At 36.1% G+C, this 12047-nt stretch overlaps 1 protein-coding gene across 1 annotated transcript in view; it reads left to right on the top strand.

The window, feature by feature from the left end:
• The first annotated feature begins 1097 nt into the window (after positions 1–1097).
• FAP (fibroblast activation protein alpha) overlaps positions 1098–12047 on the top strand; it is a 71086-nt gene continuing 60136 nt past the window's right edge. The window contains 1 exon segment of the mRNA XM_004428261.3: positions 1098–1188. Coding sequence (XP_004428318.2) covers positions 1098–1188 — 91 coding nt within the window.

Below are 12047 nucleotides of genomic sequence, written 5' to 3'. Positions count from 1 at the left end.
TTTCTGGCCTGTGCATACACACCTAACCCATACTAAATTTCACCAGATGGCATTTTATTTCTTTAAAGTAAAGCAGTCGTGGGTTTAGACAGTTGAATTTTTAAACTTCTGTATTTACTGAAAGTGCATATGGTGCTATATGGACAAAGAAATTGTGCTGAAAGAAAAACATTTCTGTCTGCAGTACCTCATAATCTCCTGGAGGAAGAAAAAATGCAGTTATGTGGTGTATTTCTCACGAAATCTTATGTGGCTTTAATTTTCTCCCTCTGCTAAAAATTAGATATATGTATACTGTACATACCTGGAAGTTTGTATTATTTTAAATTCTTCTTTTGGTTGCAAATAGAAAGGTTATACAAAACCCAGTGGCTTGCCAAAGTGATCTGTGAGTGATTTCTAGAAGAAAATGAAACATAAACTTGAACTTGTAAAAAAAACAAGTTAAAAACCTCCGTATGTCAACGTAAGCAGATGTTGGTGTAGAATTTACAAGGATGAGAAGGCTATAAAACCTCCCTTGAGCCACTCGCAGTTCGTTTCAAGGCCAAGAACGCCCCCAAAATCTGTTTCTAATTTTACAGAAATCTTTTGAAATTTGGCACGGTATTCAAAAGTCCGTGGAAAAAAAGGAAAAAACCTTGTCCTAGCTTTGGCTTCCAACTACGAAGACAGACTTGCTTCTTTTCAACGGTTTTCACAGATCTGGTGACCCACGCTCTGAAGTCAGAATTAGCTAACTTTCAAAAACATCTGGAAAAATGAAGGTTAGTACATGCGGCCTCAGGTATCGATAAAGAATGAGGGCGAGTTGAATTGAGTGCAATCAAAGTTTTCTATTGTTTAGAAGGTAAGGATTTGTACATAAGTATGTACTTCCTGGAGTGGGTTGGGATTGGGGAATTGTTCTAAATATACTGTAGAAACATTTGTCCTTGCAGAGCTGGAGGAATTCCAGCAATTACAGCCAGATCAGTGGAAGACAATCAAAAGCTTTATGGGGAGGGAGAGACAGGATTTGGGTGTAAACAAAATCTTGCCATTTCTGCTATTTAGCAGAAATTGTGTATTTGTCTAATTTTTTTTTTTTTAATTTTATGTAGAGATGGTTGAAAATTGTGTTTGGAGTTGCCACCTCTGCCGTGCTTGCTTTATTGGTAATGTGCATTGTCTTACGTCCTTTAAGAGGTAAGAATTTACTCTAATTTGCTCTATCTACCTAGAAAAGCTTGGAAAGTGCACTAATACAGGGTCACAAGTGATTGGACATTTCCTGAGTGCTTATTTTCCGAAGTAAGTCTGTTATTTCTAAGAAGACATGTAAGCACACAGATATGTTGTTGAACAACCAGAAATACTGAGGAATTTAAGGCGAGGGTGGGAAGGGATTTCCAGTATTATTTCGGCAATAGAAAAACCTAAGCACTATTCTGTATCACCCCCACATCCTCCCAAAATACATGCTAAATTACAAGCTCTGAAAGGTCTTTAGAGACAATATTTTTAACTAACTTCGCTTCTCATTATTGGATTGCCTCATGGAAAGTAAAGATGAGTAAGAATTGAAAAGTTAAAACAGAACCTACGGAGTTTTTTTATTAGGAGTCTTTCCAAAAATTTAGGAAGGCAGTCAAGGACAGAGATCTCAGGAATAGCTGTATAGAAAAATGAAATTGCTGTTCTAGATGCAGCAGCAATGAATAATCATAGTAGAAGACTAAATATTATTAAACAAGCATTATGTTTAGTGATAAATCGATCCTTTTAAAAAGGCTTAGATTAACACTGATTTCACTTTGCTGAAAAGTAGAAGATGGTATGGACTGATATTGTGGCTAGTTTAAATTTAGATTAAGACTCTAGCTATAAATAATCTGGTGACATTATGAGAATTACGTTTTTATAAAACTATTTATGAAGAGAAGAAGCTCAAGTTCTAAAACAGGAAAAAAAATACGGTAATAACAGGTCATGTGCCTTCGGGTCTAGGGAAGGGGGAAAAGTTTGTACTAATAACTATTAAAAGCTTATGATAGCTAAGGTGGGAAATATCTTTGGTTAAAATCAACTGACAGTAAAGGAAGATCAATGATAAGACTTTAGCTAAAGAATGTGTGAGTCTTGATCTTTTGCTTTAAAAAAATGAAATATAGAAAAATATTTTGAAAAATTCAAAATCTCATAAGATTTTCACAGAATTACAAAATGAAGAGATTAACCAATAAGATGAAAGCAATGCTCTTTTATCTTCAGTGTTAATCTTCAGTCCTTTTTCCTGCTCTCTGCTAGCACACAATTATTCTTAGGCTGTTGAGATGTGCTTTATGCACCATATTTCTCATACTTTTTCAATTTAAAATTATTTTCAGACCAATGTTTTACCTCAGTGGTTTTGGGGACATATTTACCTCATACCAGCAATTGTCAGGTGGTGGATTAGGTCCTATTGTCCTGTTGAATGTTAATCCATTCAAAATTAGCTCTGATTTTAGTACTTGAAATTGACACTTCACTTCCTCAGAAATAAATATTTGGAGAACAAAAGCGTGTGGATTTTATTGTGAACCTGCCTCCGTGTCCACAGGCAAGGATAGATTGCATTTGCACTTTGGAATTTGAGCCATAATTTCTAATAAGAAATATACTATACTTATACATTTGGAAATAGTGTATAAATATACACACATGTGGACATTTGTGTAATTATATATAATCGCAATCTTTACCCTCTTCCTAAGTTTAGACATGTATATTATACACATAAATATATGCTATAAACTAATATGTATTATAAAAGTCATATGTCATTTAGAACATAGTTTTCTGTTTCAACTAACAGGATAACTTTCAGAGCAAAGTAATTTCCTGAGGGAATGAAATAATCAAACTAAACTTTAGATGAAATTTTATTGTTCATTCAAAAACAGAAAAATCATGAAAAAGCTGAGAACTAATTTTTTTTTTTTACCATAGTATCATTCACTTTCTATTCTAAATTGGCTGAAGATCTTAGAATGTCACTTAAATAACTTGTACATGGGACTCTTCATTCCCCTTCTTTCCTGAGCAGGACCAGAGTGAAGCCCTCCTTCCCTGAAGTCGGTGGCATAGGCAGCCCTGTTGTTATATGTGTTCTTCTGACTTCACTCCTTTCTTCTCACACCCCACTCCATAACCATCCCCAGTCTGGAGCTTCAGGTCCAGTTCTCACTTTCGCGTCTGCCCAGTGCCTGGAAAGGACAGCTTCTAGTTGGCCTTCTCATACTTCCTCAGAAATCCCATTACCTCACATTTGCCTTAAGTGCCCTCGTAGCCCAGGATTTATGCGCCAGCATAAGAACAGTTTTCTTTTGAGAAACTTAAAAACCCAATTAAGAAACATTCATTCATTTATTTATATATTAATAAAGTAAGTCCCACTAACTACCTGCCCATCATTGTGCCAGTTGTTGAAACAAAGGTACAGTAGTCTAGATTTCCCTCTGAGGGGCAGGGTAAGAACCCAGTATGGATGCATGGTCATCACCACCAATAAGGGATAAGGATTTCTGTCGTTTCCCACCAGCTCTAAGTGAGAGAAGAAAAGAAAGGGGCTTTTCCACGGAGGGAGGGGCTCCCGGGAACAGCAGCCTCAGGATTACAAGAGCTGTGGAGGAATTAGGCAGGATTTTAGGAACAAATAGGAAAATGTAGTGGTGAAATGAAAAAAATTTGTTTAGATCACTCACACAATAATAAAAACAAGGGACAATTTTCTTTTTGAAACTTGTGAAATTTCCCATGTTTATTTTCACCAAATGGGAAACACATGTGGGTTAGTCCCTTAGTCCCAGGCTATCCGCCTTGGCCTCAGCCTACTCCTCTTCAACTGATTCCTTTTCTATTCTCCTGCTTCTATTCACTTTTTCTTTTCCTCCCAAACATCACCCCTCTTCCTGTGTGAAGATGTAATGAGGCTGAGGGTGGAAACTAAGCTCCACACCTTCTCTTCATTTTTGCCGAGCCCAAAGACAAACACACAGACCTTCTCATTTCAAGAGGTTTACAGAGGTGAGAAGAACAAAAAACAAACAAAAAACTAGAATTGGAAAGCAACAAACGCTCCAGACTTTCAAAAGTAAATTCTATATGGCCTTGCTTCATGATTTATAGTTTCTGAATTCCTGGACCTAAATTTGTGATATTCATTTGTGAAAGGAATTATAGGAGTTATCTGCTCTCTCCTTGAATTCTATTGAGTGTAGAGTTCCCACATAGTGATGAGCAAACACTCAATAAATATTAGCTATTATTTTTCTACAATTTCTAACATGGTAGCTGTTTATAAGTGATAGCTAGAATTTTATTGTGTTCTTCATCCTAATATACATATACACACAAAGATGGCGACTAGACTGTCTTGTGTGATATGTTTCAATTTCAACAAAGTTCGTCTTAATTCTGAGTGTAGCAAATCTTTATGTCTGGGTATCATCCTTGTTCCTATTCCCACCTCCTTGGATCAAAAATAACAGATATTTTCCAGAAACTTTTGTGTGCAAGATACTCATACAGGACAGTGGCAGCTCTGAGGCAGAAGCAAAAGAGAAGAAAGGAAGAGGAAAGATAAAGGAAGTTGAGGGGGCATGGAGAATAAAGCTGAGTGAAAGAAAAAAAAAGAAAGGGGGTATGCAGTGCAGAGAAATTGCAAGTTCTCCTGGGCGGTGCCTCCAGCACCTCTCACTGAAAGGAGAACCATTGTTAGTGTAGCCTCGGATCTCCCTGAAGTCCTCTTGTTTACTTTTAAACACGTTTCCTCTTACTGTTGTTGTTTTGGGCCTGCAGTGTTTTACACAGATTGGTATTAGTTGCCAATTTTTAAAACTCAGAAGATTTCACATAAAAATTTAGATTTTTGGCTTCTTTTTAAATATTAGATCTGGCAACACCGAGCCCATGGTATAGTTAGTTGAGATGCAGCTGCTGTCTTTAGATGGGCAATGCATTCTCCAGTTTGTCATAGACCCTACAACTTTCTATTTTATTATGCACAGGGTACCATATTCATTTATAGTATCTGCCTGACTTCTATAACATTTGGATTTTTACCCTTGGATTGAAAGAGGTATAGGATTCCTCCTGGGATTAAAAATAACAATCTACTGAATATGAAAAAACTGAGATTAGCACAAGGTCCAGTCCACTGTAGCTCCTGGACACTTTGGTTGTTTGTCCAACAATTATTTATTAAGCACCTTCCAAATACCAGGCACTGGTCTAGGGCACAAATGACAAAGTCTCTGCCCTTGGGGAAGGGCAGTTTGATAGTAAACAAGTAAACAAACAAGTTTACAGAATATGTCAAATTCCTAAAAGTGCTATAGAGAACAACTGGAGTGAGGGTTCTGACGCCTAGAGCCGCCATAACAAAATACCACAGACCGAGTGGCTTAAGCAACAGAAATTTATTTTCTCACAGTTCTGAAGGCTGGTAGTCTAAGATCAAGGGGTAGACAGGTTTCGTTTCTCGGGAGGCTTCCCTCCTTGGCTTGTAGATGGCTGCCTTCTTGCTGTGTGCTCACATGGCCTTTTCTCTGTGTACACACACTCCTAGTGTCTCTTCCTCTTCTTATAAGAACACCAATTTTATTGGATTAGGGCTCCACCACTATGATCTTATGCAATCTTAATTACCTCCTTAAAGGCCCTATCTCCAAATACAGTCACATCAGGGTTAGAGTTTCAATCTATGAATTTTGGGGAGACACAATTCAGTCCATAACAAAGTGGTCAATGAAAGCTTCTCTGAGATGATATTCGAGCTGAGACCTTAAGGAGAGGGAGGACACAAGCTGGGGGATAAATCCTCAACACAGAGGGAAAAGCAGATACCAACTAGCAAGAAAGTTTTTAGGAAGTTCAGGGAACCAAAAGGAGACTGATTTCTATGAAGCCAAAATTATGAAAACAAATTTACATAGTAAAATATGTATAATTCATATGTATTTATGATTATACACACACATATATAAAATTTATAGCGATTGCTTGCTTAGCTAAGTATTGTCTTATATAATTTATTTCAGAAGATATCCGAAGTCACAAACAATTTAGATAGAACAGAAATCAATATTTTGTAAGAAGAAATGTCATTTGGAATGTCTATATTTTAGGCAGAAATCCATTGTTGTTATTATTACTATCATTATTAATTCTGTTACTACTACTATAACCTCAACAATCACTTTTTGTAAAATAAGATGAGAAGAAATCATCTTCAAAGGAGATGTGAATATGTTTTCAGGGCTTGAAAATTTCCCAGTATTCAAGAATTGTGAAACATACTCCCTCAAACATCTTAAGAGTTTTAAGCTTGTTTATTCACTGTTCCTTTGGAGGAAATATGGGGAAGTCTAGAGGGTTGAGGAAAAGGTTCAGAAAGTTCATGGACATAAAAGAGCTTTTGAGTTGAGTGTAAATAGATCAACTTTGCAGATTATATTTCTCCAATTTGCACTTGGATTTTAAAATCACAGCAGATAAATCTTGGCAAAGTCTCTCTCCTTTTTTTTAAATAATTTAGAAAATAATCCAAGTCTTTAGATGATTCCCATAATGCAGAGGAGTTCACCCGTCTCTGATTTCCGAAGTGATTGTGTTACAACTTATATAAGAATATCTAGTCATAAATATACCTTGAGAACTACATGTTCTAAAGCTCAAATTGGGGATGTAGAATCAGGGCTAAAAGTTTTTAAGAACGAGAGACAGTCAAACAGAGACTTAAAATACAGCAATAATTAACACAGTAGGCACAAATTGAAAATAGACATAAATTATCCTACCCTTTCCATAGGATAATCAAATACTAATCAGTCTTTTTAAAATTTATTGCCTATTATGTGTAGAGCAAAGAACTTATTTTTCATTTCAGTATCCTTGTGAAGTAACAAAAATTATGTAGTAATAACAGAATAACTTATAATCCTTATTAACCTTTATTGCATTAATTAAAAAAGAATAGGATTGCTTAGTATCTAAATTAAATGTTTTTAATACAGATTATGCTTTTATACTTGGTAGAAAAACTGTAATAGGATTATTTAAAGGAACAGGATAGAAAGACTGTATGTCAAAAAATCAGATAACTTACACGAAATGGACAAATTTCTAGAAAGATACAAACTACCAAAATTTACAAAAGAATAAATAGAAAACCTGGATAGAACTATAACAACTAAAGAAATGGATTTAGTGATTTAAAAACCTCCTAAAAAGAAAACCCCAACCCGGTGGCTTCATTGGTAAACTCTACCAAACATGTAAAGAAGAATTATTACCAATCCTTCACAAACCCTTCCAAAAAATAGAAGAGAAGAGAATACTTCTCAGCTTATTCTATCAGGCCAGTATTACCATGATACCAAAACCATACAAAGATGTCACAAAAAGAGAAGTTATAGAAAATAGTAGTTACAGACCAATATCTCGTATGAATATAGATTTAAAAAATCCTGAACAAAATACTAGCAAGCCAAATCCAGCAATATAGAAAAAGGATTGTACACCAAGACCAAGTGGAATTTATCCCAAGAACACAAGGTTGGTTTAACATCTGAAAATCAATTATGACAATAAGTCATATTAGTTAAAAAAAGGGCAAAAACCACATGGTCATCTCAATAGACACAGAGAAAGGATTTAACAAGATCCCAGACTCTTTCATTATAAAAACACTCAGCAGCCTATAAATAGGAAGAATTTCCTCTATCTGATAAAGGGCATCTACAAAAAACTCACAGCTAACATCACACTGGTGAAAGATTCAGTGCTTTCCCTCTGAGATCAAGAACAAGGCAGAATGTCTGCTCTCATCACTTCTGTTCAATATTTGATTGGTGGTTGTAGCCAGGGCAATTAGGTAAGGAAAATAAATAAAAAGTATCCAGACTGGAAAGGAAGAAGTAAAACTATCTCTATCTGCAGATGACATGATCTTATTTATAGAAAATCCTAAGGAATTCACTAAAAAACTACAAGAACTAATAAACAACGTCAGAAAAGTTGTAAGACACAAGATCAACATGTAAAAATCTATTGTATTTCTATACATTAGCAATAAACAATACAAAAAAACTAAATAAATAGAGAGACATCCTATGTCTATGGATCAAAAAACTTAATATTTTTTAACGTGGAAGTACTCTGCAAATTTATCCACAGGTTAAATGCAATCCCTATCCAAATACTGGATGACTTTTTTGCAGAAATTGACAAGCTGATCCTAAAATTCATGTGGAAATGCAAGGGACCCAGAATAGCTATCTCGAAAAAAAAGAACAAAGTTGGAGGAATCACACTTCCTTATTTCAAAACTTAGTACAAAGCTTACATAATCAAAACAGTGTGGTACTGGCATAAGGATACATATATAGATCAATGGAATAGAATTGAGAGTCCAGAAATAAAGCCTTTCATTTATGCTTAATTGATTTTCCATGAGAATGCCATAACAATTTAACAGGGAAAGCCTTCTCAATAAATGTTGCTGGGACAACTGGACAGCCACGTGCAAAAAATGATGTTGGACCCCCTTCCTCACAGCATACATAAAAAATTAACTCAAAATGGGTCAGAGACCTAAATTTAAGAGCTAAAACTATAAAACTCTTAAAACAAAACATAGGAATGCATCCTTATGTCTTGGATTAGGCAATGGTTTCTTAGATATGACCAAAAGCACAAGCGATAAACAAAAAGTACATAAATCAGACTTTACTGAAATTTAACACTTTTGAGTTGCAAAGGAAACCATCAAAAAAGTGAAAAGACCACTCACAAAATGGGAAAAAAATGTGTGCCCATCACATATCTGATAAGGGACTTGTATCCAGAATATATAGAGAACTCTTACAAATCAATAATACAAAGGCAAATAACCCAATTTAAAAATGGGCATAGGATAGACGTTTCCCCAAAGATGAGCAATAAACACATGAAAAGATGCTCAACATCATGAGTCATTAGGAAAATGTAAATCAAAACCAAAATGAAACATCAAGAATGAGGTCACAGGTGGAGCGATTAGGCGTCCATTATAGCCCACCTCGTGAGTAATGGCTTTACCTTGGGGGTGCAGTAGAAATGGAGAAGAGCAGACACAACAGAGAGATTTTGGAGATAGAGTGTTTAGGCCTGGGTGTTGGATAAAGGCAGTGGTGGAAGGGGGAGGTCGAGGATGACTCTCAAGTATTTGAATTGAGGAACTACATGGATGATAGTGCCACTGACTTGGAGAAATCTGGAAAGGCAGCATGGGAATTTTTTTTCTCTTAGCTTTGGACATATTGATTTTGAAGTACCTATGAGACATGCAAGTGGAGATGATAAGGAGGAAGTTTAATATGCAGGTCTGGAATACAGAGAAGAAAATGCAGCGGGGGTCAGGTGTGGCAGTGGTGGGGGCGGGGAGAGAGTCAGCCTGGGGATATGAAACAGAAACCCTGGGAGAATGAAATGACTGGGGAAAGTGGCTCTTCCTCAGGCCCCAAGTTACACCAATATGAGCCACACCAAACATTAAAGTAGAGATTAGAGGAAGATGAGCTAGCAGAGGAGACAAAGTAGGCCTTCGAAAATAGACAAGGTTTGCTTCCATCTTCAGGGTCACTGAAATGGCATTTACCATTCATGTTCTTATGCATTATGTTGTCTATATCCTATAATTTCCAAAGCTTTCTAGAGCATGAAAAAATCACCCTAATTAAAATAATGTAGCACAACAATAACATAATACACAAATGGACTTTAAAAAAAAAAACCTGATAGTTCCTTTGAATAACTTACATTTTTCAGTGTTGTTTGTAGAGAGAACAAAGGAAACTCACTTTCAGAGTTGGGAACCACCACATTCTTCAACCAGACTTAAAAGCTTTATAGCGAACTCTGCTTTGACAAAGCTCAAATTGCCTCATTTCTCTTAACCTACATTTTTAGGTATGATTATTCTACACCCTTGTGTGTTGGTTGGTTCTTGACCTTATTTTTGTGTTTGTTGTGTGTTGTTGTTGTTTTATTACATGTGCTTTCACTTTAAATCATAGTATAGTGATAAAGGACCCAGCCTCTAAAATCAGATGGAGCTGGATTTAAACCCCAGCTCTGTTATGTATTAGGCAAATGACTTTACCTCTCTAATTTCCATTTCTTGACCTGTAAAATGGTGTTAACAGTAGTACTTATCTCAGAGAGTTGCTGTGAGGATTTAACGGGACCATGTATGTAGAGTGCTTGATACCTATAAGAACTTAGTAAACTATGACACTTCCTATTATTGGTCTAAAGCTATCTCAGATCCATTTTTTTCAAAGTTGTCAGCCTTTGCCCAAATATAATATTAGTTTGTAAATAGTATACTTTCCACCCCAATAATTTCCACACCTGACCCTGTGGTGCTCACTCCAGAAACAAACACTGCCTGATGCAGTGGCTGGAGGTCATGCCTCCTCATAGACAGCATCTCTGCAGAGACAGCAGAAACACAGGCACAGTGTGCCTGGGAGTCCATGTCATTTTCCTTGGGGTGGCCTCACAAGCATCAGTTCCTAATCAAATATGAAAGTGAGAACAAAAGGACCTGCCAGCCATTTGTGTGCCCACTTAATGCACCACATTTTCTCATTTAGTTTATGATGAATATTAGAGCTAACATCAGATGTCTCTGCTCTGACACTTATTCCCAGTTTTGCAGGACTAGAAAATTAAATGGCAGAAATAGAATCAGAATCCTAATAAAGAAGAAGCACAAAGTTTTAAGAAGGAATTAAGAGAATAGTGAATCACTACTTACTTGTGAATTATTTCTGTGAATTATAATTTCTTGGATTCGTAGTTGAAATAATTTTCAGCTTTGCTTTACTAAGTTGAAAATGCAAATAAAGTATAGTTAATTAGAATGTATAAGCAGTGTATGAGTAACTGTGCTAAAGATGGGCCAAATTGAATATAAGGGCATTGTCAGGAATTAAGTGTTAATCAAGTAAGTGTCAGTATGTATGGAAGAGAGAGATGCTTTCAGAATTCATTTCTACATTTGCTCAACTATTTAGAGTTTAAAAATTATAGATGCCAATACTAAACTTCCAAAATAATCAAAACATTAGATTTCAACATTAAAACGTGATTTGGAAGGGGCATGAAAATCTATTTATTCATTCAATAATTATCAGTGAAATATTTTTCAGGTGACTGGAATTTGTTTAGTGTGATTGATGCCATGAAGATGCATTGTATACTTGATTTACACACACACACATTCAAAACACCAGAAAACAATGACCCCCCAATATTTTTCCTGCAATCTTGCTTAAATCTAATCTGGAGCAGAGTTAATCCCCTTGCCCTTTCTCCATTCCTCAAGGATCAACAGAGAGAATGTACCTAAAAAGGAGTTCATTTGGACATAGCCTCAAAAGACAATGAGCAAGAGGACTGAATAGAGGCATAAACATTAAAGGAAACCACTAACATTCCTTAAAAGCCACGATCAACACTTAGATGTGGGGAGTCTATGTCTATGAGGTATGGATTCCTAAGCAGGCCAGCGCCACCCACCTACCACGGGTTTATAGGCAAGTAGCAAGTCCACTGAGAAACACAGGAGTACACTGAACCAAGTAGATTCAGTGAAATAACTAAATTTGAATTCTTTGCAGAAGAATCACCAGGGGGCTTGGTAAAAATGAGAACTATCAGGGCCACATCCCTAGAGAGTCTGAATCAGGAGGTTGGAGATAAGGACTAGGAATCTGTTTTTCAAATAAGAATTCCAAGTGACTCCAAGGACTAAATTTTGATACATATTTAACTGAAGGTGTGTCCAAGTAGAAGAGTGTATACATGAAATTTACAACATGGACAGGAAGGTAGAGAATAAGGGCATGTGTATCTTTGGGAGAGAATTGGTGAAAACAAGTTAACATAAAATCTGTCCAGTTGATTTGTTTCTTCATTCAACAAATATTTCTCGTGCTCTCACTATACGCCAAGCACTGTCCTAGCTGCCGGGC

The sequence above is a fragment of the Ceratotherium simum genome, chromosome 9 (assembly GCF_057802395.1).
Source record: "Ceratotherium simum simum isolate JZ-2026a chromosome 9, ASM5780239v1, whole genome shotgun sequence".
Lineage (NCBI taxonomy): Eukaryota > Metazoa > Chordata > Mammalia > Perissodactyla > Rhinocerotidae > Ceratotherium > Ceratotherium simum.
Note: the sequence above shows the minus strand (reverse complement) of the source record. Positions and strands in the feature narration are given on the sequence as shown.